The sequence below is a fragment of the Elephantulus edwardii genome, unplaced genomic scaffold (assembly GCF_000299155.1).
Source record: "Elephantulus edwardii isolate Elephantulus edwardi_28Jun2011 unplaced genomic scaffold, EleEdw1.0 scaffold00051, whole genome shotgun sequence".
Taxonomy (NCBI): Eukaryota; Metazoa; Chordata; class Mammalia; order Macroscelidea; family Macroscelididae; genus Elephantulus; species Elephantulus edwardii.
In genome coordinates, this window is record NW_006399801.1 from 10,866,169 (window position 1) to 10,892,967 (window position 26,799).

The 26,799-nt window shown below is 42.9% G+C and overlaps 1 protein-coding gene across 3 annotated transcripts in view; it reads left to right on the plus strand.

Annotated features, from left to right (window-relative positions):
- Positions 1–26,799, plus strand: part of RUNX1 (runt-related transcription factor 1) — a 370,084-nt gene that overhangs the window by 332,782 nt on the left and 10,503 nt on the right. For 2 of the 3 annotated variants that reach the window (XM_006886733.1, XM_006886732.1), the window contains one exon: positions 19,007–19,168. The exons of the other annotated variant lie outside the window; for it this stretch is intronic. In XM_006886733.1, coding sequence (XP_006886795.1) covers positions 19,007–19,168 — 162 coding nt within the window. The remainder of the gene's footprint in view (positions 1–19,006; positions 19,169–26,799) is intronic. 3 annotated transcript variants of the gene reach the window in all.

Consider the following 26,799-nt stretch of genomic DNA (forward strand, 5'->3'; position numbering starts at 1 on the left):
ACATGCAGAATGACTGCAGATTCAAGTGAACAGACTAATTTTGCAATTTTGCATAGAATTCATATGTAAGTGAAGGAAAACAGGCACGTATGGCCTTAGAGGAAACTCTAACAAAGGAACAGAAATAGTGGTTACCTCCTGCCCAGGAAACCAAAGAAATCCAGCTCGTATGAAGCACTGGTATCTAGCCTGGGAACATGTCACCAAAAAGAGCCAACAGTACAGCCTCACTTCCCACACCCTGTTTTTTCAGATGGCACCTATCTGAGCAATTTTTGCAAAGTGTAAGGATGAAATTTCTTTGAGTCTTTTTTCTTGTCCAGAGATGCCTTGAGTTAAGGAAGTCTGATAAACACTAACCTGGTAAAGAGTTCTCTTGTCCATTCCGCTCCTACTCACAGTGACCCACGTCCATTAAGGCGGAACTGTGCTCCATGGGATAATTTTGTTTTGCTTTTAATATATTTTAGTATTTTTTGTTTTCATACAATAGTTCATTTACATTGTTTCATACATACACATCATGTTCCATACAATCCCTCATTCACGTTGTGTTTCACACACTCATTCGTACACACTGCACGCCATATAGTAGATACCAATGGGGACTTGAAACGATGGTGTAATAACAGGCATGGATCCACAGAGGGTTTTGGCTGAGCTCAGGAAGGAGGCTCTGACCACGACACAGGTACTAAACAAAGGAGTTGCTCATTCTCCCTGTGTGTATGGTAACACTTGGCCTTCTGTGAAGACAACATGCTTCGTGGATCTCCTGTTATTTCTGACAGGACAGAGTGAAGGGAATGAAGGGGCAAAGACCATGTACGATGTTCAAAAAGATCTATTACCATTGGGTCAGTTCTGACTCAAGCTGATATGTCCTGTGTGACTGAGTAGAAATGCCCCCTAGGAATTTGTTGGCTATACTCTTTTATAGAAGTAGATTTCCTGTCCTTTCTCTTGTGGTGCTCCTGGATGGGTTCAGACTCCCCAATTTAAGTTAACTGAGCACACACAAGAAAGGGAAAGTGATTACTCTTTACATTTGGAGGATTTCACTCATGGTTCTATGCTCAGAGTGCGGGACGGGAGACTCCAACAGGGCACAGCTTCCCCTCCAGCAGGCCTCTGCTGACCATACCTCGATGAGAAGCTAAGATAAGGCCTGTCTGTGGTAGCACTGCTAGAGGGTGTACAGAGAAGAGAACAGAGCTCCTCACAAGACATTCCCTGAAAATCAAAACCAAAACACCATCTACTGCCATCCATTTGACTTTCACAGTGACCCTACTAAACAGAGCAGAGCTGCCCCACAGTTCCAGGGCTATAAACCTTTACAGAAGCAGAGTGCTGTTGCAGACTGAGGGTAAAGTAATAATGAGACAGACAACCAAGAATGAGATAAGAGAGAGTAAAGACAGGGGGCCAGCAGTCAGGATGACTGAACTGACAAAGCCATGCTTCTCTGTGTGTATCAGGAAGGTAAACAAAGGATAATCACAAGGGAGTAGAAAACAAAACAAAGGATCATGGGGAAGTCTTTTGCAGATAAGGCAGAGTTCTTCTTTATTGTTTACCTTATGCTAATCTCAGGGCTTTTGTTTTTGGTGTTGTTGTTTTTTTTTTTTTTAATCCACCCTTTCCTTACTCCACCACCAATACTTCTGGGATTCAGTAAATACAAGCTAAGAATAATGTTGATTTTTAAGGAATGCATTAGTGCCTCAGGGTGAACTCCAGCTTATATTACACCTCCCTTAAATCCTGATATAGTATTTGGTTTATTATTAATATTAAATTTGATATTCGGCTTCCCATAGACTGCCTCATCTTTTTCCTGAGGAGCAACCGAGGGATCCTAACCTCTGACCTTTCAGTGCTCAATCCAGTGTACCACCAGACCCCCTGCCCTATTTCAGGGTTCTGAAAATTCTCAGAGACTGTGAGCCTTTCCTGTGTGAAAGGAATAAAAGAGGGTGTCTGTCACTCACTCATTGCTATGGAGTCAAAACCGACACATAGCTGATTTTCCAGCAGGCTTTTGGAAGCTTTAAAACATAAGAAAAGAGACTGTCCTTCTCTCTCTTGAGGAGCTGTTAGTAAATTCGAATGGCCGGGGAGGCACTGCCTTTGAGTGAGAATTACTACTACCCCATCAGAGCTCTCTAAACACAGTATGGGCAGATGAAATAGAAAAGTTTCTGACAGAACAGCATAGCTAGGCTTGACGCATGCGAAAATGAGAATCAGAAAATGTCAAAGCAGATACTTGCATTTCAGCTGGGAGGTGGTCTACCACCCGTTGCCATGATAGTCCCCTTCAAGTCTAGAGTGTGGAGTGGAAGCTCTTAAATAAGTAACTAACTGTGCCTCTCAACATGAGTCCCCTCACAAGACGAAGAACAAAGCATCCAGGATTCGCAACATGTCGCTTTCGGGTCTCTATGTCGCTGGTCCACAGTACAGACATGCCTTCTCTCTAAAGGAAGGCTCCCACTTTGCAGAAGGGAGGGCTAGTATTTCCTTTTAATAGTTTATGTTCACCTTGCTGCAACTGTATGCACGTTGATTGTGAAACCCTGTTTTCCACGGTGAAGGGCCAGGGAGGGTTCCTGTGCACCAGAGAACTCTGGGATTCTAGGAAAGGTCCACAGTGGGCCTGTGGGGCTTGCCCTTGCCCTCCCCTGCCTGTCAGAGCACTGTCGACTGGGCAAAAATGCCAAGGGGCAGCCAGACAAGCTGGTACTTCGGGCCACCATTATCTTTTTTTTCCAGAGAAAAGAGTTTCTTGACTACTAGGCGCCCCGGAAATATACTCTAGACTGCCAAAGAAATAAGCAAATAAGTCCTTAAATAAATAGAACCAGAATGTTCCTTAGACATGAGGATGGTGAGATTTTGGCTCACTTACTGTATAAACCTCTCATCAGGAAAGACCAATCACTAGAAAATAAAATCATGGACTTTACATTCGAGTCAACAGAAATGAAGGCAACCTTGAATGAGGTGGATTAACACAACAGCTACAAGGGTGGGCCTGCACACATGGGTGGTCATGAGATGGTACTGAGTAAGGAACCATTCTGTGCTGTTACTCATGAAGTCCCTGTGGGTCAGAGCAAACTCAACAGCACCTAATGATAACTGGCGTATTTGTGACACTGGGGAGCAGGGCCACATTTTCTCCTCCTGGCAGTTCAAAAAGCAAAGGAGTCACCTCTCCTCTGACAGGGAAACTAAGTCTCTGAAGAGTGAGTTAACTGCCCCAGCACATGGAGAGGGGCTGCTGAGCCAAGACTGCCAATCTCTGAGAGTCTAAACAAGGCTCAGAGATGAGGTCCCACAGCCTGGAACGTTTAGAACCTACAGAAACCAAACCAGGAGGAAGCATTTTTGATGTTATCTTAAAGTACCCTTCAGATAGAATTGTCTAACATCCTTCCCCCCCACCAAGGAGTTTCCCCTCCAATCCTTATTAGAACACCCTACTTAAGTGCTTGTTGCCTAAAACTTGGATCTCTGCCCTTAAAGTCCAATAAGTTAAAGGGAAAACCAGAATTGTAGTTGAGGGAAGAGTCCCCCTCAGCACACAGGAAGGACCATGACTGTGGTAGGGAGGGGACTGGGTTCACTCTGCTCCACATCCCCTTGGAGGCCAGGTAGGTTCTAGGGTAGCACACAGGACAGAGGGCCGAGGGGAAGATCCCTTCCAGAGGAAGCCCAGGCTGTAAACTGGCTGAGAGTATGTTCTCCAGGACTGAAAATCCCAGGGGCAGAGGGCTCATCACTTACAGCCCCACATCATCTCAGCACTCCTTTTTGACTTGTTGACTACTCTGGCAAACCTCTGGCCACTTTACGTCATACAGTTTACCCAGGTGATGACTTTTTTTTTAATTTTTAGAAATTTATTACTATTTATACCATCATTTACTTTTATACAATTATTCATATACATTGTTTCATTCACATGTTTAGTTTTATAGGATCATTTCTGTATATTATTGTGTGTGTTCTTCTGATTTACCTACAAAGTTTAAATACTTGGTTTTTCACAAAAGATCCTTCCCATTTCCTTCACCCCATATACCCACTGAATTGTGCAACCCTATGATTAACTCCCTAGCCCCCCACCCATCCTCACCCCTCTATTTCTATCATCACCCTGCCTTGGATCCTCATGTTCATTCTACAATAGTGGTTTTATACAGTGTTTGTCCTTGTGGGACTGAGTTACTTCACTCAGCATAATGCTCTCCAGTCCCTCCCAAGTTAGGTCATAATTTACAAAATCATTGCTCCTGTGTGCTAGCTACATAGTATTCCCTTGTGTGAATGTACCACAACTTCTCAACCCATTTCATTGTGGTTGGACATCTGGGCTATTTCCATGTTCTTGCGATGGTGAATAACGCTGCTATGAACATTGGTGTATCTGCTTTTCTGGGAAGTTCCATGGGTCTTTCCCAGTCAAGATACACAGGCATAAGCTACAATGTGGGCTCTGCTATGGCCTGTGTTCGCTGCTGGTTGCCCACCCTGAGCTGCCAGAGCAAAGACCGTCAACCTGCAGAGTCCACTTGATCTTGTGCTGCTGTTGCCAAGTGTCATCAAGTGAGCTCTGACTCATGCTGTTAGGCGCCTGCAATCAAGTCCAACTCATAGCAACCCTATGAACAACAGACCTGAACTCTGCCATATCCTGTTTTGTCCTCATCAAATCGGATACGCTAGAGCTCACTGCTAAACTCACCAGGTCAAGCCATCTCTTTGGTGGTCTTCCTCTCCTTCACTGAACCCCTACCTTCCCAAGCATGATGTTCCTCTCCAAGGAATAGCCTCACCTAGCAACACGTCCAAAATATGCCAGATGAAGCTTCATCATCTTTGCCTCCAGGGAGAACCTCAGCTGCACTTTCTCCAAGACATCACTGTTTGTTCTTTTGGCAGTCCATGGGATGTTCAGTAATCTTCTCCAACACCACAACATATGGTGCCCTTATATATAATAACTCCATAAAATGTGCCTGGGTCCTATTATTGGTATGTTTGACCCTATCTTTGGGACTATTGGGTTAATCCATCTTAGTGGTGGTTTAAATTCATTTTCAGCGACCCTCTACTTTTCTTTTCCAGCAGTTGGCCTGGTTATGTGTCCAAAAATAAGAAAGCCAATGTCTCATCATCCTCATTTCCAAGGAGCATTCTGGCAGCATTTCTCTCTGTCAGTCAACATCTATCCTTTACCAGTGCCACTGTTGAAATGCACCAATTCTTCTTTATCATCCAGCTTTCACATACACGTGAGGTCACTGAAAAGACCATGACTTGCGTCAAACACACGTTAGTCATCCAAAATCTTGACTTTTTAAAACTCTGAAGAGGTCTTTGACAGTAGATATGACAAATGCAATCTATCATTTTGATTTCTTGACCTGATTCTAGTGAAAACTCTCTTTTGAAAACTCTGCTTCTTTAGCTATGGCCAATCCTGGGCACTTCTGTGGCTTTCCTGCTTGTACATACCCAGTGTGAAGTGTTTGTCATTTTTCTCTGATAGGGGGTCCCTGTGTGACATCAAGGACTCAGGTCCCAGGTAGAACTTTCCTGAAATTTGCCAACCCTTGGCTAAAATATGATCCATTTCTCTCAAGGAGCTAACAGAAAAGAAAGGTGCTAAAGAACAGCTAGACAGAAGCAGAAAACCATCTTGACTCGATTTTCTAAGACTTTTGCTAGAGAAGGAAAAAAAGATTGGGAGGAAATGAACAGTAAAGTTATAATTTGGATATTCGGCTTCATTGCCTAGAATTACAGGAATTTATCCAACTTATGTGAACTCTGGTGGTATAATCCATAGCAAGCTGCTCTTTTAGCTCAAAGGCCCAGCTTCTGGGGCAGTTTGAATCCACTGGAGTTCCATGGGAGAAAGATGGGCCGCCTCCTTCTGCTGTCATTTGCAGCCTCTGAACCTCGATGAAGGGCCGCTGTGAGTCACAGCTGAAAAGATGGCACTGAGTTTGAGGGGTTTTTTGGTTGGTTGTGGGGTTTTTTTTTATTTGCAAAGCTAGACCAGCCCTAGAAAGTGGGTATAAATGCAGAGAATCTTTAAGAGAATGGCATCTAAAATGGATGTTTACTTAACAAAGTAGAGGGAAGTAATTTGCAAGCGAGGATACTGCTGAAAAGACCAAACTGGGGCCTTCTTTGATTTTCAAATCATCATCTTTCCACCTGTGTGTCCCGAACTCCCCTCTCCCGCCACCTCAGGGAGAGAAGTCAGAGACTGAGAAATGCTATTAAAATGCCCCTCTCTTTTCTAGAAGCTAGTGACTTTCCCCTAACCCTGAAGGGCTGGCCTATAGACAGACCTTTTTCCAGACCAGCCTCAGACTGATGTGAGGGCGGCCCTGTGGTGAGGGCCCGGCTGTTTCCCCTGGGAACTGTCTGGCAGCCCTTGCGAGGAACAGCACTTTACATTTATAGAGAGCCTTTCATCTGTGGATCTCAAAGCTGCGCCACAAACATTAATTAACTCTCACACCTGTGAGGCAGGTGAGTCTGGTTACCCCCATTTGGAGAGGTGAGGAAACCGAGAAAAGGCCTCTATGGTGAGCAGCCAAGCCTGGGGGTGGCCCTGATATTAGGACTGGCATTGCAGATTCAGAGTGCCCTGAGCATAAGGCCAGCAAGCCCACTGGGCTGGGTGCACATCAAGGGTCTCAGAGGCAGAGAGTGGTGGGGAAGCAGCCACAGGGCTCCCTCTTCCCTCTGCAGGCAGCCTGCCAACTCCCAGGCCTGCCCGTTGGCTGTGAGGATGGCATCCCTCAAAACCCCAAAGGCCTTTAAAACCCTGCCTATCCAGGCAGGTCCCTGCCCAGCTTGGTGCCGGAATGATTCCCTTCAAAGTAACTGCTAGAACAATGAAAGCATCTTAGCTGTACATGACTAACCAAGACGTCTACAACTGGCCAGAGACAAACGGCTGGCAAATACCAAAGCTCTTTCACAACCTCTCTTTTTTCCAGGATCCAGAAGTGGGAACTGACTCATGTTATCATGGGATTTCACTGATAGCACCAACATGCTACCTGCTTGCCCCTATTGTTTTTGTTAAGTCAACTCTAACTCACAGTGACCTTATGTACTACAGATCATCACACCTTGCACAACCCTGCACCATCCCACTGCTGCAGTCCTATCTGCCGTTCTTGTTAGGTGTAATGGAGGCGACTAAGGACTCATGGTAAACCTTCTAATCAACAGATCAGAATTGCGCCCTATCACAATAGCCATCATCACAATAGCTGTCATGTTTGAACCCATGTTGGAGTCACTGTGTCAACCCATCTCAAGTGTCTTCCTCTCTTTTGCTGACCTTTTATGTTTCTCAGCATGTATTTTTATTCTTACTTGTGGTGCTTTCTGTTTTTCACTCCCAGCACAAGCCAGAGGAAGCATGGCGCTTTCAACACAGTGGAAAGTTCAAGAAAGGGACCCATCCCCTGGGGCCATGAAAGCAGATAACAATTCTGAAGGGGGGGGAGGGAGCAAAGTAGTAATGTCTCTCTCATTTGTAAGAAGCCTAAATCTTTCTCCTCAGGGTCCCAGACAGAGAGATACCAGTCACCCTCGGGCTCGCCCTGACACATCACCCTGGAACCTGACTCACATCCCTGAGTCCTGAGTCACATCCTGTTGTGTGTTCTGAGGCATCCAAGAGGGCATTACACTAGCTACTCATGACTGAGGTGAACTTGGAGGCACTGGGAACGGCCTGGCCTCCCTGCAAACAGACAGAGGGGAAAAAATCCACCAGGGCAAAAAAAACCCCAGGGCCTTCCAAGGGTTTACACGTTCACCAAGCAGGTTTGGCTCATTTAAAAATAGAAGATAGGGCACTGTGGCACACGTTAACTGTCTGCTCTTCCTTTTAAACCATTATGGGGCAACCTGGCCTTTTAAAGATAGTCACTAAAAGGAAAGGACTTTCCAGCGATAGAAACCAAGCAAAATTATATCTACCTTCCCTGTCCCCTGGTAGAATAAAGACGTCATTGTTGATGCGGTGCTTCTTGTTAAGAAACTAAGTTTTGAGGAGGGATGTTTTTAAAAGGCCCATCAATATTCAGAGTACTGGGTTGGCTGAGGGAATGACTGGACATTAGAGGCCAGTCTGTCCATCTTCTACAGTGGTCAGTGGAGAATATGAGGATAAACCAAGACACTTGTGGTTTCATTGATTCTTTTTTTCTTTTTGCTAATTTTCTGTTTTCCATTTCCTTGATTTATGCTCTAATTTTCATTTCCTTTCTTCAATTTGCTTTAGGTCTCACTTGCTCTTTTATTCACTTTCTAACCTCCTAAGGTAGAAGCTGAGAGGACTGATTTTAGAACTATATTCACTTTGGATATATGCATTTGATGCTTTAAATTTCTCTCAAAACAGAGCTTCCACTGCATTCCTACAGATTGGGATAAGGTGTATTTTTACTTTTCTTTAGTTCCAAATAATACTAAGGTTCTCTTTAGACAATTTTTTTACTCTTATTTTAATAAAAGGGTGTTGCTTAATTTCTAAATGTCTTTGGATTTTCTAAGTAACTCTCTCTTAAGGGTCTCTATAGAGTTTAAGCCTAAGAAAATACTTTATCATTTCTATTCTTTTACATTTGTTAAGGTGTGCTTTATGACCCCAAATATGGTATATTTTGGCAAATTTTCTATTTTGGTTTAAGAAGATTTGTATATTCTGCTGTTACTGGTTAGCATGTTCCAAAAATATCCATTAGATTAATGTAATTTACAAGGTCCATTCAGGTCATTATATCCTTATTGATCTTGTGCAAGCTTGTTTTTATATGCCATTGAGTCGCTTGTAACTCATAGTGACCATATATACAGCAGCTCTGAACCCTGCTCTATTGTGAGCCAACCTCATTGTCTCTGGCACAACTACCCCCATTCCCCTAGTCACTGTAATCCATCTCATCAATGGTCCTCCTCAAGGGGAGCTCTGGTGGCCTAGTGGCAAGAAGCTGCACTGCACTCCCAGAGGAACACGGTTCGAATCCACCAGATGCTCTGCCAGAGAAGGAGGCACAATATCCTCCTGTACCAGTCAGATCTGATTTGACGGTACACGCACACAAAATAAAAAAAATTTAAAAAAAAAAAAAATGGTCCTCCTCTCTTAAGCTGTCCCTCCACCCTTCTAAGCATGACACATCAGACAGAGCTTCAAAATCTTTGCCTCCAAGGAGCATCCTAGTTTCACCCTCTGCAGGATGAGCCGGTTTGTTCTAGCAATACATGGTATATTCAATACTCTTCTCCAGCACCATAACTCAAAGCCATCAATTGTTGTTCTATCATTCTTAGTCACTGTCCAGCTTTCTGACACATAGTAACTGTGAAGCCTATTGAAAGAGAGGTACTGCCAACTCAAGCTGCAATCCTGGATTTGTCTATTTATTAGAAAGGGAGCTCGGGTGGCCTAGTGATAAGAAATTACACTGCCAACCTCAAGGCACAGACCACTCCTCAAGAAAAAGGTGGGAAATTTCCTGTCATGAAATTTTTTTACAGTCCCCTGGAGGGTCAGCTGCATGGGTTTTGACTTGCTAGCACCTAACAAGAATAACTCATTAGGTACATATGTCTTAAGGGTTGCTATATCTTCTTAAAGAACTCATTTCTCTTCATTATTATACACTGCCTGTCTGTATCCCAGTTTGTCTTTGTTCTAAAGTTTATGTGTCTGGAATTTAATAGCTACTCCCTATCTTTCTCCTCTTTGTGCCTTGATATTCAGAGTAGCTTCTTTGTAGACAATACATGTTTGGTTCATATATTTCATCTATTCCGAGAATCTTTTAAATTGTGTATCTGAATAATTTGCATTTTAAATGACTGTTGATAAGATTAGACTGTTGTTGTCATGTACCATCAAGTCCTCTGCAACTCATAGCACTGAGGCTCTGAAGCCTGTCCTAACCTAAGCCAATCTGTCTCTTGACACACTTGGCACCTATTACCGTAGGCACTGTGTCAATCCATCTCATTCAGGGTCTTCCTCTCCTGTTTTGTCCCTCCACCCTTCCAGGTATGATGTCTTTCTCCGAGGACTCCCCAAAGTCCCTCCTGGCTACATGCCTGAAATATGTGGGATAGAACTTCAAAATCCTTGCCTCAAGAAAGCAACTTGGTTTCACCCTCTCGAGGACAGACCTGTTTGTTTTCTAGGCAATCTGTGGTATCTTCCATATTCTTCTCCAGCACCACAATTCAAAGGCATCAATTCTTCTTCTGTCATCCTTAGTCATTGCCCAGTTCTCTGAGACATAGGAAGTAATTGCAAAGATCATAGCCTGGATCAAGTGCACCTCTAGGCTGACATTTTTGCACTTTAGCACTCTGGAAAGATCCCTGATAGCAGACTTTCCTAATCTAATCGTCTTTCCATTTCTTTGCTGCTGGTTCCAAGAGTATTATTTGTGGACCCAAGCAAGCTGAGATTCTGAACGATTTCAATCTGTTCTCCATTTATCATGGTGCTGCTAATTGGACCAGTGGTGAGAATCTTTGTTTTCTTGATGTTGAGCTTCAATCCATATTGAAGACTACAGTCCTTGACTTTCTGAAGTAGATGCTTCAGGTCCTCTTCAGTTTCAGCGAGCAAGGTTGTGTCATCTACATAAGGCAAGTTGTTATGTGTCTTCCTCCAGTTCTGATGCCACATTCTTCTTCATAAAAGACCATTTCCCAAATGATCTACTCAGCATATAGACTGAAAAGGTATGGAGACAGGACACATTCCTAACGCACTCCTTTCCTGATTCTGCACCATGGAGTCTTGTTCTGTTCTGACGACTGCCTCCCAGTCCAGGTATAGGTTTGTTTTGAACCATTTTATATTTGTTGTGTTTTTCTCCCTCTCTCATCTTTTGGATTGTTGTTGTTATGTATTGTTGAGTCACCTGTGACTCACAGTGACTCTGTGTACAACAGCTCTGAACCCTGCCCTATCCTAAACCAGTCTCATTGATTCTAACATACCTAATTCCATCACCCCAATTATCGTGTCAATCCATCTCATTTCTTCCTCTCCTGAATTGTCCCTCCACCATTCCAAGCATGATGTCCTTCTCCAAGGACTGGTCCCTCCTGGCCATATACCCAAAGTATGTGAGACAGAGCTTCAAAATCCTTGCCTTCAAGGAGAAACTTGGTTTCACCCTCTCCAAAACTGACCTATTAGTTCTCCTTGCTGTCCATGGTATGAGCAATACTCTTTTCCAGCACCACAGCTCAAAGCCAGCAGTTCTTCTGTCATCTTAGTCATTGTCTAGCTGTCTGATAAACAGCATGTAACTATGAAGACAATGGCCTGGATGAGGCATACATTAGTCTCTAGACTAAGATCATTGCTCCTCAGCACTCTGGAGAAGTCTCTGACAACAGACTTCCCCAGTGCAATTCATCTTTGGATTTCCTGTCTATTGGTGCCATGAGTGTTGTTTGTGGAACTAAGCAAGCTGAAATTGTTAACAACCTCAATCTCGTCTCCATCCATCATGGTGCTGCCAATTGGCCCAGTGGTCAGAGTCTTTGTCTTGATGTTTACCTTCAATCCATATTGAAGACTACAGTCCTTGACCTTCTGTGCAAACTTAAGGTCTTCCACAGCTTCAGCAAGCAAGATTGTATCATCTTCATAGAGCAGGTTGTTGATGAATCATCCTCCAATCCTGATGCCATGCTTTTCCTCATAAAGTTCAGTATCTTAAATGATCTGTTCTACACATAGATAGGGAGACAGGACACATCCCTGACACACTCCTAATTTTGAATATGCAGTATTTCCTAGCTCTGTTCTATGGACTGCTCTTGGTCCAAGTATAGGTTTTGCATTAGCACAATCAAGTGTTATGGGACTCCCATTCTTAAGTTTAGCCATAATTTGTTGTGATCCACACAGTCAATTGCCTTTGTATAGTCAGTCAATGAAGGGCAGGTAAACATTCCTCTGTACTCTTTGGTTTCAGCCAAGATCAATCTGCCATTGGTGATAATGTCTCTAGGGCCACATACCCTCTTCCAAATCAAGCTTGTCTTTCTGGTAGTTCTGTTAATGTACTGCTCCAGTTCTGTGTGACATTAGTGATATCGGTCAATAATTTTCATATACTATTGGATTACCTTTCTTTGGAATGGGAATAAATATGGATCTCTTCCAGTTAGCTGGCCAGGTAGCTGTCCTCCAGATTTCTTGGCACAACCTGGTAAGCACATCTAGGGCAGCATCTGTTTATTGAACTATGTCAATTGGTATGCCATCAATTCTTCAGGCCTTGTTTTTTGCCATTTTTATTCAGAGCAGCCTGAACTTTCTCCTTCATCACCATTGCCTCTTCTGTGTCAGGCAATTCTTTCTGGTACAGTGACACTATATACTCCTTGCATCTTCTTTTACTGCTTCCTGAATAATTCCATATTCTGCCCATACCATCCCTATGTATTTCAACTCGAGGCTTGAATTTGTTCTTCAGTTTCTTCAGCTTAAGAAATGCTGAGTGAATTAAACTCTTTTGATTAGCTATATTTAACGCTGATTGCTGTTTTAAGTACAAAAATTCAATGCTATTAAGTTGATTCTGACTCACAGCAACATCCTCTCTTGGGTTTCTGTGGTTACAAATCTTAGTTGGAGGAGACTTTCCATCTCCCTCTCCCATAACCAATGATGGATTTGAAGTTCCAGAATATATGGTCTTTTGGTTAGCAGTTTAACATGCTAGTGATTATGCCATTAAGAGCTCCTGAGCTACAGGGACAGAGGCTTCAAATTCTATCATGCCCTTGTTTTTACTTCCCCTATTGTCTTTGGGCTTCCTGAAGAATGCCTCCTTAAATACAGTCTATATTTTGCAGCACTTTCTGTAGTCCAATATTATTATACTTGATTCCATAGAAATTTGGTAGTGGTGGTGGTTTTTGTTAGGCACCTTTGAGTCCATGACAACTCACAGTGACCCTATGAACGGATAGCTCTGAACCTTGGCCTCGCCTGTACCATCTTACCATCTGATGTACTTAGCCCATTATGAGACACTGTGTCAATGCATCTTGTTGGGGGATACTCCTCTCTTTTATTGTCCTTTCCCAGAATGATGTCTTTTTCCAAGAACTGGCCCTTCTCACAACATGCCCAAAGTACACAGGACAAAGTCACATTATCCTTGTCTCTAAGGAGCATCCTGGTTGCACTGCCTCCAGGATAGGCTTGTTTACCCTTCTGGCAGTACATGGGATGTATAGGAAACTTGGTAAGGTTCTATAAAAGTGTAAGACTCTTCCTCCAAAAATGCAACCCCCATGAGCATCTCATTCATATTCATCTATATCCAGCCTCCAATGATTTTTTAAAAGTGTCATTTAAGTGAAACTCTATGAACTTTGATAAATGTCGATAGTTGTAGGACTTCAGGCCTTTTGTTCATAGGGTCGCTATGAGTAGTATTTGACTCGAAGGCAGTCAACAACAACAACAACTAGGTTATAGTTCCATTAGCTTCTGCTCCTCGTAAACAGATGTCAACTGTGATTGCCTATATTTGTTCCTCTTGAGACTTCAGAGTTGCAGTCTGTCCTGTTACCTCAGTTTTCTGGTGGGTCCAAGAAAAGCTGAAGTAAAAATCAAAAGCAACAAGATATCTTGACCTAAATTATTGGACAGAGCCCTTTTGACTCAGACATTTTGATGTTGATGCAACAAAAGATAAAAGTGCTCCTCTTCCTTAGAGTGGTCTATGTCACATATACCTCAGAGTTCGTCGTTAGCCTCAAACCCACCAATCTCTAACTTCCCCCTCTTCTTTGATCCCTATTTCAAACTGAATGAAGTCAAGCTCAGTAGTGTGAGAAGGTGGGTTCTGTTTTATCTATTATTTGATGGTAAAAAATAACAAAATGGCATCATCATATTAGTTGCTTTGACATACTATGTACACTGGGGGAAAATAGGTTGCAGAACGGTCTAAATTTTCTAAAGCAGTAGCTTGATTCCTTTTTTTTTAAATGAGTTGGGTGAGAAAACTTCTCTCAGATAGCAGCTCCTCACCTTGGTCTCCTCCCACCCAAACCTCCAATTTCCTTGTCAGTTTCCCATTTAATCTCCTGAGCCCAGTGTTTCTCCAGCTGCAGAGTCAAACCCCTCAGCAGGTAAGAGATAAGATGCTACCTCAGCCCCACTAATAAATATCAGGTCAGCTCCTCAGCATGGATTTCTTTTCTGTTTCCACAATATTGTTACTGGAAAAGGTTCAGACTTAACTGACCATTCACTAGGTGCTAGAAACTGTGTTAATTGCTACACAGGTAACTTATCTCACTTATTCCTTACCACCACACTCTGAAGTTAGAAAACTTGGAAAATAAGAAAATAAGGCCATAAAAGTTAGTTTATTAATGATGAAAACAGGAATCAACCCACAATTTATAGGCCTTAATGCTAGCGCTTTGTCCACTCTGCTCCTCTCAAAGGAGGAACACAATGTGTAATAAACTATACCTGGGAGAAAGTACTGGCAAACAGACTAGCTAGTGTGGATATAGCCCTTAGGTCTGTAATAGCTTACAGCTCCCTGCGGGCAGGTATGAGAATCCCTTCCCGCACGAGCCCTCAATAAAATGGCCTTTGTTGTGGTTTGTTGCCGTGGAGTCACTTCCCAGTCAGGAGGACTGGGCTTCACAGGCTTTCAGGGCTGTGACCTTTCAGAACCAGGTCTCCAGAAGTGTCTTCTGAACCACCTCACTCAGAGGGGATTCAAACTACTCACCTTTAGACTAACACACACAGAACCACAAAAATGTCTGCTGGGAAGAATAGTAAATGAGCAAGTAAATAACTTCTTAAACCTGAGAATTAATAAGTGAATGAGCAAAGCAACTTTCAGCGAGATGGTTAATTCAGCAGGAAGAGCCTTTCCAGGGTCAGCCAGGCCTGAGATCTGCACTTCCATCAGACTAAAGCTCCATCAGAAAATGGCTGTGTGTGTCTTATTCATCACTGTTACTGGCTAAGTTAGCATGGACCAGGCACACATCAATTTCTCAACAACTTTTGTCTTTGTTTTTGATAGACTGTCTTATCAGAGGTGGCTTCTTCAAGCATAAACAGTTCGCCCAATTTGCCTTGAAAGTAACCTGCAGTGATTGCCTTTCTCAGCTTTTGCTTTCTCTTCTGGATAGCTCTCACACTATCCCTCTCTCTACTTCCTCTTCCCAGAATATACACATTTGTAATTAGAAACACCATTCTTCACCCCACACTTCACCTGAGTCTTCCCTGACTCTTTTTAACATGCCCATTAAACTGTGAAATCTGGTTTGGGTTCATGTGAATAAGAATCTTGCACTGCCACCTTGGGAAGGGACTTTAAAACCATCTCCTTTCAGAGAGGTGGAGAAGAAAGAGTAAACAAGCAATCCAGGGACATCACATATCTTTAGGCCCTCTGCCAGCCCACTGATAGACCGAGAAGCCACATGTAAGTAGGCCCAGAGCTACTTCCTAACTGCTCAGCCCAGTGCTCAGAATGGCCCACAATGCTGATATTTCATATTAGCTTTCATAATTTCACACTCACTTCAGCCCCACCAGAGCAAGGATAGTAACACTCTATTAAACCTAGCATACATCATATCCCTAAGTGGCACAAGTGATTAAGCACCATGCTTCTATCCAAAACGGGCATCTGAGTCTACCCAAAAGTCCCTCCAAAGAAAAGCCTGACAATCACAGCCATTGAAAACCCTGGGGAGGACAGTTCTACTCTGACACACATGGTATCAATGTGAGTTGGAATCGTCTTGATGGCAACTGATAATACTATGTTATGGTTATGTGCCAGGGAATTGGAACTGACTCACAGTTGACCATCCAGCAGGTTTTCACAGACAGTAAGTTGCATGGAAGGAGATGTTCATCTTTCTTTAAAAAATTACTGAACCTTAGCTGTTGTCATGTTTTAGTTTTAGATTCTTGTCATATGTTGTAAAATACCCAAAACCCTGATATTGGGAAGCTGGGAAGCTCAGCATCACCACCTTCTGGCCCACCACTGGCAACAAACTCAGATACAGATAACTTTGGTCCTAACCCTCGTAAGACAGCTGCACCTGTGGGTTCAAGCTGTCAGTGCTGCCCCTGCCTGGACCCCACTGTCTCCTGCAAAGCTAATGCATGATGTGCAGTGAGAATATGTTGACTCTAAAACCCTGTGCTAAAAAAAAAAAATCACAGAACTTGGACTTTAATCATAAAGATCATTTTACCAAAGCATACTTTTTAAAAGGCTGTGAAACATTATGCAACGTATGCATGATTTAATTATGACTTTAGAAAACCCTAGCACTAGTTTTTCACTACAGTAAAACGTGACAGAACATGAATCACAGGATAAAACTTGATGCTTAGAGTGGTTTTAGACATGGGTTAGTGGTGCTGGGCTGTCTACACAACAAGGCATGAGTTACCGCACCGCAATTCACACCCCAGAGTGCTTTATGACAATTATAAAACCTCTTTTGTTTGCTTTTAAATGATTAAAATGTTTGAGTACAATATATTCACTTAGGAAATGTATGTATGCAAAACATATGCATGTCTAATGACCATTTCTAAATTTTGGTTTGTTTGGGGTTTGTTTTTGTTTTCTTCACTTGGAACAAATTATTTGTGGTAAGACAGGAGTGTTAATAGTGAGTTATTTCTGTTTGCTTTTCAGTTACTAGAAATATTGTTAGTATAAGATTAAATGGGATCTTCAAGCCTAGTTAAGCATATATTTCCCACTGAGTTTGAAATAGACCAGCGCTGTTATTATTTGTCATCTCTTAAAATCCTCCAAAATACAGCATGAAAGACTTTGCTTGAATGTTGGATTCCAAAGATTCCAAGCTAAAGTACTTGCCCAAGAACTACCAGATTTTCTTCAAACTTGGAAATGTGGTTATTTTCAAGGAAATAAAAGAAATATACAAGAAGTGGAAGCACAAAGGAGGCTGGAAGAAGAACAGAGGGGAGGAAGGCTTGGGTCTGGATCTTCAAATACACAATTCTCAGATCTACTCTGGCAACTTCAAAGAGATACACCAAAAAGACAAACTTTTAGACATGAAGAGCCTTGGAGGGAGCAGAGCTGAAATATTTTCTCTTCAGCACATGACATGTACATTTATTGCATATACACAAATTATATGCTATGTTTTTCTAAGGAGCTTTGCTTTTGTGGTTGCAAAGAGAAAATGAATGTTAGGCCTCTGGAAATATAAAGCTGTCAGGTGATAGGAGAGTGTCCAGTTTAAATTTTCTTACACATTTGTTTTAAAAATAGAGGGTATGTTGTCGTCTTCTTCCCCTCCTTTTTTATCTGTAAACAGTGATGCTTTTGAAAATGAAGACACTTTAAGAATGCTAGATTCAAATTTACAAAATCCTTTCTGCACATGTATTTTGAGGCCAGAGAGAAGTATTCTCCTTTGAAATAAAACCAGTTGCCATCATGTCAACGTCAAATCCAGGCAACCCCAGGCCTGTCAGAGTTGAATTGTATACCATCAAGTTTTTAATGACTAATTTTGCTATAGCCAATAGCCAAGCCTTTCTTCCAAAGTAGCTGTGGAAGATTAGAAGTTCCAGCCTTTCAATTAGCAGCCAAGAGTGTTAACCATTTGGCTATGCAAGGTTCACTCAAAATCTTCCCTTCAAAAGATACAAACCTGGTGAGCTCTGGTGGCCTAGTGGCAAGAAGCTGCACTGCAACCTCAGAGGTGCACAGTTCAAATCCACCAAATGCTCTGCTGAAGAACGAGGAACAATCTCCTCCTGTACCAGTCAGATCTGACTTGACGGTACACACATAAGAGAAAAAATAAATAAATAAATAAAAAATAAAAGATACAAGCCTTAAGTCTGGGAAGTAGCTAGATTACTGTGTTACTCTGGGCTGACAGACTAGTTCTCTATGGCTGGCTTTGTAAACTAGTTATTAAACCTCACTGTCAGTTCCCCAGATTAACCTTTTATCTTTACTTCACCCATTTATTCCTTGGGAGAGGATTCCTCTAAATAGAAAACACAGGGAGCTGGGGGAAGAATGATGTAACTTTTTTTGCCCAGGGCACACAAAATACCAAAATCCTGCATCTCTTTTGCTTACTGATTACAGATAGACAATCACCTGAATTGATAAACACTTTGAACATGTTTTTTTATGATGGTCACTGTACTTCCTGGCAAAGCTAACATGGTCTGAGCCATACATGAAAGAATCAAGTTAGAACAGTTTGAACATTAATACTTCTACCTTGAAAATTTAATGAAGTCGTCACTCTCAGCAGGATTAAATCAAACCTTTGGGAAGAATAGTTACCAGATCAAAAGCTCAAAAAATTAATATTTACTTTGGTATTTTTAGGGAAGAAGTAAACCTTGTGATTTATTTATTAAACACTGATAAATAAATTGCATAAAAGGATCCTAATGGCTCTACATGGTAAAATTTTTACCCTAAATACAAGAACCCAGGTTCAGTTCTTGGCCAATACACTCCACGTACAACCATCTAGCAGTGGAGGCTTGTGTGTTGCTATGATGCTGAGCAGGTTTCTATGGTGCTTCTAAATGAAGGCAGACTAGGGAGAAAGAACTGGTGATTTAATTCTAGAAATCAGCCACTGAAAACCCTTGGATCATGGATGCCTGATCTACAGTGAACTGATGATGAGAATGTTTCAAAACTAGGCAACAATTCCCTGCCCAGGACCGGGCTGCAATGGGTTAGAGGCTGACTCCATAGTAGTTCACAACAACACAGAAGTCACAAATATGAACAGTATATTTAAACAAAGGTAACTAGTTTCTTATTAAAAGACTTTTCACTTAAAAAAAAAATCTCACTGCACTTAATCTTTAACTGCCCTGCCTGATTCTCTGCAGATACAAGGCAGATCCAGCCGTCCCCACCGTGGTCCTATGATCAGTCTTACCAGTACCTGGGATCAATCGCCTCTCCTTCTGTGCACCCAGCAACACCCATCTCACCAGGACGGGCCAGCGGCATGACAACACTCTCTGCTGAGCTTTCCAGTCGACTCTCAAGTAAGCTGCTCGAAGACATACTCTCTGGGGGTTACTTCTCCCTTCCCACCTTCCTCCTCATCACCAAACAGCTTCAAACCCTCATACGATGCAGGTTATCATGGCCCACTAGGAACCCAATGCCACTTTCTGTGGTCCACTGGAGCTGCTTTACTTGAGTTGAATCCCCTCTACTGCTTATGACCAGGATTAAGTTGCTTTATCTAAGACATTCTCAGTTTCCCCATCTGGAAAATTAGGAGCTAAAGATACGTCCAAGGAGTGAAGATTAAATGGAGTAATATAAGGAGAATATTTACCACAATGCTTGGTGTACTATAATGTCTATTAGCTATTATCATTATTACTCCAAACTGTGTCTCTTTTCCAAGTGCAAACTCCTGAAAAGAGATCTTGAAAGGTCTAGCTCAGTTGTTCAATCCAGGTAATGCAATGGGCACTGGTCACTAGAAGGCCTGGGATCATCCACCTCTGATCGGATCACCTGAGGCTGGAGGGGGTAGTAGGTTATGTGATCTGCCCATGGCTGCCCATTTGCCTGGTTTCTGAAGGATGAATATAAAGGTATCCTAAACTGTCTAGAGACTCATTCATCCAGGGCTCTCAAGTTTTAATGGAATGTACCTCCACAGGTACTAGGACCTTAAAAAGAGAAGCTCTGGTGAGTTCTGGTGGCCTAGTGGCAAGAAGCTACACTGCAATCCCAGAGGTGTGCGGTTCAAATCCACCAGATACTTTGCTGGAGAAGGAGGAACAATCTCCTCCTGTACCAGTCAAATCTGATTTGACGGTACACACACACACACAAAATAATAAAAATAAAATAAAAATATTTAAAAAATAAAAAAAGAGAGACGCTCTAAGGAGCAGGAATGATGACAGAGAGAGAAAACACACTCTATAGCTGAGCTAGAAAGGAAGGTGCAAGAGACACAGGGAGGAGATGGCAAAGCATTTTCAAGGAACATAGTTTAGAGGAGAAAACTGCCTATCCTTCCTTACTCTAGGTCCCATGTCCATGCACTGATTTTCCCCACATTGCAGAAGTAGAGGCAGAAGCAGCTTGGAGGCGCCAATACCCTGGAAATCTTATATCCTCTGGGGTTGCTTGTATTTGGCAGGACAAGATGGCAGCTGAAGGGTTAACAGGATAAAAGGACAATTCATTGCAGCAGTGTCCTCTAGAACTCACTGTGCTAAGTGACTTCTGGACACCGGTGGGACCACCTGGCCCATGGGGGTTGGGGGGTGGCGAGTTGCCACAGGTCACATGATGTGCACACACATGGGGATGTGTGTAGAAGGAGAAGCAAATGCACTCCAAGTGAGACATTTCCAACTCCTCAGAAGTGAGCTGTTCATACCCAGGTGAGAGGAACGCAGTGAAAGCTCAGGTGTCATGCTTGGCACAGTGGTTGCTAATACAAGCTCATTAAATATTAGTCATTTAACTTATGAGCCCTTTGGGCTTGGCACTCACCTTTGCTTGTGAGCAAGGAAATCGGAATTACAGAGAAAAAATACCTTTGTTGAAAGCAAAAAGAGAGAAACTTATAGTTTGGGGCTTTGATGTTGGAGCTGGGCCAAAGTGTGAAAACACTTGGAGCACTTCAGTACCTCGATGCCTGCAAATACACTTGTCTGTATAGTGTGTGTGTGGGGGGGGGGGAGGGTGGTTGTCCTGGTCCTTCCACTTTTGGGAGCAGAGGATAGCAGTTCAAGGAGGCAAAGAAATCGGGCCTGCCATTTTAAATGCTGTGTTTGCCAGATAATTTGACTACTTGAAATTTCACCCACTGCCTTAGATTCTTCTCAGCATTTCACAGGCACCATAAGATAGCGTCTCTTAACAGCAGCACTGCAAATGTTTGTGGTGAAAGAAATTGTTTCTGTGGAGTCACAGGGTGTTCTGTATCACCCCTGGCCTCTAGATGCCAGTAACATACAACCACATCACCACCATCCCTCACCACCACCTCCACACACAGACCGTGACAATCAAAAATGTCTCCAGGTATTGCTAAAAGTCCCTGTGAGGGACAAAAGCACCCCTAAGTTGAGAACCTTCCCATAAAGTATTTTTTACCATACTGAAACAGGAAATCTAACTGAGTGGCGAGTTTTTCGCATTCTTTTCTGGCATGAATACCACTATTATCATAATTCCTGCTGGGCTAAAGTGTTGAGGGAGTAGTGTCAGGATGGTGACTGCTGTTCAGTTTGTTGTTTCTAGAAGCTTCAGGAACAGAGTTTGATTCCAAGGGCAACTGTCAGCTTCTTATGCCTCTCTGTGGCACTGCTCTGCCTCCTGGGTATGGGCTCCTTCTGACACCAAGACAGTTATTCCCTTGGAAATTTCCTTGCTGTAGGTCTGTGCCTTAGTGTTCCTTACATAAGACTTGGCTTGGTCTCCACCCAACATAGACACATTACAGTCCAAGAATCCTAGGGGCCAGCTGTTCCAGCTAACCAGAGCTCAGATAGAAAAATGGCCTCCACCCCCTCGCTTTTTTTATATATATATCCATGACTGTGGGGTTTTTGGGGAAGTCAAACTTACTCATTGGCCTTTGAATCGAAACTGATTCATAGCTTATCCTCCACTGGTGTCCAAGGCTGTAAATCACATAAAAGGATACTGCTCATGTTTTCTACTGAGGAGCTGTTAAAAGATTTGAACCTCCAAAGATCACAGCCTTTGGCTCAGCAGCACAACTCTCACCATACAGACTTTGCCACCAGGCTGCTGGGAAGTAACACGCAGGATACAATTCTTTAATCAGTAACCTCCCTCTTAGGTGTGCTGGCAGGCAGGTCTCTCTCTGGCCTGCAGCCTTGAGGCTCTGGGCCACTATTACAAAGTCATCTGTTTCTGACAATTATGTGTGCCACTCCCCCACTCCGCCAGTAAGGCAAGGTGAAGGCTCTGGGCTCTGGGCTCAGGCTCTGTGGGGCAGCAGTTCCTCCTTTGCTCTGTCTCACATCAATCTCTGGTTCTCTGCCACTTCTGCTACTGCACCTCTCCCTGCATCTAAGCCTCTGTCTTGCTCTTCTCATACTGGAATCAAGGGCCCCAAGAAATACACTGCACCCATTGCTTCTTTTCTTTTGATGGTGGGAGAGACTTGTTTTCTGCCTCTGAACCTGCTCAGTTTAAGTCAAGTAGCCTAGCAAAACTAGCTAGTTCCCTCATTAAAGGTCTGCATGCCTTATTTGCATGTTCTCAACCCAAAGGCTGGTATTTGGTTACCTAACTAGCAAGCTATACAATCACCTTGGTGGGGCACAAACATCCCACATTTACATAAAACTGACTCACTGCCAACAAATGATAATGATGTCTCAACCACAAAGAAGCTCTGGTAGCATAACCTGTAGCGATTGTGCTACTAACCTAAAGGCTGTAAGACTCTGAAAGTTCAAATCCACCAGTTGCTGGGAAACTAAAAAAAAAAATTAAAAAATGGGCACTCTTCTCCCATTATAATGTATAGTATTGGAAACACAACAGATGCTCACTAAGAGCTGGACCTGACTCAACCGCAATGAGTTTGTGTTTCGACTCAGCCTTGCAGTAAAAGCCGAAACCATACTGACTAATCCGCTATACCACAGATCACCCCTCATCCTTCCAGGATGGATTAACTTTCTCTTTACAACTATTTTATAAGTATTTATAGGTCAATGAATACTTTATGGTTTAAAAATCAGAAAAAGTGTGCATCAGGGCTGTATCCTTTCTCCAGACTTGTTCAATCTATATACTAAGCAAACCACTCAAGACGTTGGACTCTATGAAGAGGAATGTGGCATTGGGACTGGAGGAAGACTCATCAACAACCTGCAGATGACATAACTTTGCTTCAAGAAAATGAAGAAAATTTGAAACACTTAAAGCAGAGGATCAAAGGCTATTAGCCTTGAGTTACACTGTAACATCAAGAAAACAAGTAAAAACTTAACAAAGTTCCAACAGGTAATACGATAGATGGAGAAAGGATTGAAATTATTAACAATTTTATTTTACTTGGATCCACAATCAACACTCATGGTAGCAGCAGTCAAGGGTATTTTCGCTTGCTTCCTGGACAATGAATAAGGAAGGTCAAAGGAAAACTGATGTCTTTAAATTGGGTCGATGCACTGCCAAAAAAAACGCAACAAAACAACAACAACAAAAACAAACACACATAAAAGCAAAAAAAAACCAAAAAACAAACACACAAATCTGCTTTGGAGGAAGTACAACTAGAATGTTCCTTAGAGTATCCCTTATCTTAAATGCTGAAACTTTATCTCACATACTTGAGCACTTTATCAGGACTAATTAGTCCTTGGGAAAAGACATCATTCCGGGAAAGAGGATCAGCAAAAGAGAGGTAATCTTCAACAGGGCAGACTGAAACAATGACTGATAACAAGTCCAGAGACTGCCCATCTTTCTGCCTCTGAGCAACTGGCTGATTCAAAATACCTGCTTTTGGGCTGGCAGCATAACATCATATCCACTAGGCCACCAGAGTTCTCTATTTCTAATTAAGTATATATATGCTAGTAGTATCAGATGCACCTTAGTCTCCAAAGAGACACCACTGCTCTTCAGCACTTTGGAGAGGTCCCTAACAGTAGACTTTCCCATTACAATGCTCCTTTTAATTTCCTGGCTGCTGGTGCCAAGACTGTTGACTATGGAGCCAAGCAAACTAAAGCTGTGTACAATCTCAACTTCTTCACCATCCATCCTGATGCTGCCAATTGGTCCAGTGGTGAGAATCTTGGTCTTCTTGACATTGAGCCTCAATCCATATTGTAGGCTGCAGTCCTTGACCCTCTGCAGCAGGCACTTCAGGTCCTCTTCAGTTTCAGCAAGCAGGGTTGTGTCATCCGCATAATGCAGATTGTTGATAAATCGTCCACCTATCTTGACCCCACATTTCTCCTCATAGAGCCCAGCCTCCCGGATAATCTGTTCTGCATATAGGTTGAAAAGGTATGGAAATAGGATGCATCCCTGGCATATGCCCTTCCCAATTTTGAACCATGCAGTGTTCCCTTGCTCTGTTCTGACGACTGCCTCCTGGTCCAAGTATAAGTTTCGCATTAGAATGATCAAGTGTTCTGGGATTCCCATTCTTCTCAGAGTCAGCCATAGTTTGTTATGATGTACACAGTCAAATGCCTTTGCATAGTCAATGAAACACAGATAGACATTCCTCTGGTATTCCCTGCTTTCCGCTAAGATCCATCTAACATCAGCTACAATATCTCTAGTACCACGACCCCTTCTAAACCCAGCCTGGACTTCTGGTAGTTCTCTGTTGATGTGCTGTTCCAGTCATTTTGATGCCTTTGAGCTGTGGTGCTGGAGAAGAGTATTGAGAATACCATGGACTGCTAGGAAAACAAACAGATTTGTCCTGGAAAGGGTTAAACCGGGTGGCTCCTTGGAGGCAAGGATTCTGAGGCTCTGTCTAACATACTTTGGACATGTTGTGAGGAGAGACCGGTCCTTAGAGAGGGACATCATGCTTGGGAGGGTGGAGGGACGGCGCAGGAGAGGAAGGCCCTCTATGAGGTGGATTGATTCAGTGACTGGGATAATTGGGATGGGAGTGTCAGAGACAGTGCGATTGGCAAAGGACAGAGCGGAGTTTAGGGCTGTTGTACATAGGGTCGCTATGAGTCGCAGGCGACTCGACGGCACATAACAACAACAACATGCTAATAGTGGATTTACAGGGTATCTCATCTACAATATTAAATATTAATTTCCATCATTGTTGTTATGTGCCGATGAGTCACTTGTGACTCATAACCACTCTGTATACAACAGCTCTGAACTCTGCTCTATCCTGTGCCAACCTCACTGTCCCTGACACACTTACCCCATCACCTCAGTCACTGAGTCCATCTCATGGAGGGTCTTCCTCTCTTGTGCTGTCCCTCTACCCTCCCAAGCATTCCAAGCATAATGTCCCTCTCCAAGGACTAGTCCCTCCTTCATATGTTTTACAAAATTAGAAGAAATATTCAGTATCCTTAGTACATACAGACAAATACATCAACTCAACTCAATGCCGTCAGGTCAGAACCAATTTGTAGCTGGTGGATTCAAACCACTTGCCTTTTAGGTTGGTGGCGCCACATGGCCCCATGGGAAAAAAAAATCTAGATTTTTTTCTTCACTGCTTCTCTGGTGGCCAAGTGAAAAGGTGTGCTACAATCCTGAAGGGAAGCAGCTCAAATCCACCAGCTGCTCCATGAGAGGATGGGAAATCTGCTCCCATTGGTTTACTGCCTCTGAAAACCAGCTGGAGAGTCAGCTATGGGTTCTGACAGATAGCACACAACAGCAAGAACTCTGTCTGTGCTCTATTTATATGCATATGGCCTTGACCTCCAGCTGGGTGAATCCTGAACACTGGACAGCTATTAACCAGTTTGCTTAGTTAGCCTGACTTATGTCTCAAGGTGACCCTAAAAGCAATTTTTCTTAACAAAGTAAACAATCTTAAAATAAAAAAACTGTATACACCATGTTCCAACTTCTTCTCTTACAAAATCCACGCTTCCATTAGTTGAATCATTGCAATGCACTCTGCTATTCACATCAACTCTAAAAACAGTGAAGCTAGTATGAGGGCTATTGCATCTGACTTCCATGAACTCCACAAGGAAATGAATCTTCAATCCTTACGCACCTGAGCCTACATCTCTATCAATTCTAACACCAACTGTCTCTTTCACAGCTCCGCTCACTCTTACTGCAAGGTTCATTAATCCACTGTAGTGTTCGCACAACAGACAATACGATAACTCACCATTATGGAATGTATCAGTTATAGAAGAAACACGTTGCAATTAAGGAGGTCTGGAACACTCAGGACACAATTCAGTCAGGCAGAGAGGGCCCCTCTGAACCTTCAGCTAGTTCTATGCGCAGGCTCCCTGCCTCATGGGACCTACATTACAAAGCTCTTTTAGTTCTACCAATTATGTGCTTCCCACTCCCTGCTCCCATAAGCCTAGGCGAAGGGCCTCTGCCAGGGTACCTTGGTGCAATGGTTCTACTTCCACCTTTTGTCACGTGGGTCTGTGTTCCTCCACCATCTGCAATATCTCATTTCTGTTGCACAGGAATATCTGGGCCGAAAGGACGCAGGGCTGCTTCTTTCTTGATGGTAGTGATCTATCCAAAAGTGACTTAAAATACCAAATATAACATGTCCATGGAGTGCCCCTGTAATGCAACAGGACTTTAATACAGCTGCTCTCAGATACCGTCACACTTAACACTTCTTAAAGACTTGTACGTCAATTACCCAAGGAGTAAAGGCATTTTTGGAGACCCTGGGTAATGCAGAAAATTATTGGGCTACTATCAAAGGCTTGCTGGAAGAGTCATCAACAAACTGCGTTATGCAGATGACACAACCCTGCTTGCTGAAAATGAGGAGGACCTGAAGCGCTTGCTGCAGAAGGTCAAGGACTGCAGCCTTCAATATGTATTATGAAGCTCAACATCAAGAAAACAAAGATTCTCACCACTGGGCTAATTGGCAGCATCAGTATGGATGGTGAAGAGATTGAGATAGTTAACAGTTTTAGTTTACTTGGCTCCACAATCAACA